Raw genomic sequence first — 587 nt, forward strand, 5'->3', positions numbered from 1 at the left:
GGTAATTGAAGCCGTGTGCGACGGCCGGGTCGGTGCCGTCGTTCGAGTTGTCGTAGTCGCCGCGGTAGGCCCAGTCCGCCGGGTCGAGAGTCTTGACGCCCAGCGGGCCGAGCAGCAGACGCTCGACGTTGTCGAGCGCGAGCCACGCGTGCTTGGGGTCGAACAGGTCGGGCGCGACCACCATGGCGACGGGGAAGTTGCAGCGCAGCTGGTAGTCGGCCCAGGGCTGCGAGGCGCCGTGCGAGTCCTTGTAGATGGCGCGGCGGTGCACGAGGTCGGGGCGCGCGTCGGCGGCGGAGGGCGCGGGCGGCACCCAGAAGTGGCGCTCGAAGGCGCGGCGCAGGCGCTCGGCCCACTGCGCCCACGTCCAGGCGGACAGCGCCCCGTCGCGGTGGCGGCGCGCCACGCCGGGGTAGGGGTAGCGCGCGGCGCGGTGCTCGCGCGCCAGCCAGGCGGCGGCGCTGTGCGCGAGCGCCACGAGCTCCACGGCGCTGCCGTCGCGCGGCGTGGCGGGGCGGCCGCGCGTGCCGGCCGCGTCGGAGGAGCCCATCTTGTCCATCCACGTGCCGCAGTTGGCCTCGTTGCCG

General features: G+C 75.5%; 1 protein-coding gene across 1 annotated transcript in view; it reads right to left on the reverse strand.

Annotated features, from left to right (window-relative positions):
* Nucleotides 1-4: 4 nt before the first annotated feature.
* LOC119831194 (glycogen debranching enzyme-like) overlaps nucleotides 5-587 on the reverse strand; it is a gene marked incomplete at its 3' end in the record, with an annotated part of 17,937 nt that continues 17,354 nt past the window's right edge. Inside the window, 1 exon segment of the mRNA XM_038354482.1 lies at nucleotides 5-587. This exon segment is cut by the window's right edge and continues 4 nt beyond it. Within this exon segment, the coding sequence (XP_038210410.1) occupies nucleotides 5-587 (583 nt within the window).

The sequence above is a fragment of the Zerene cesonia genome, chromosome 13, assembly GCF_012273895.1.
Source record: "Zerene cesonia ecotype Mississippi chromosome 13, Zerene_cesonia_1.1, whole genome shotgun sequence".
Taxonomy (NCBI): domain Eukaryota; kingdom Metazoa; phylum Arthropoda; class Insecta; order Lepidoptera; family Pieridae; genus Zerene; species Zerene cesonia.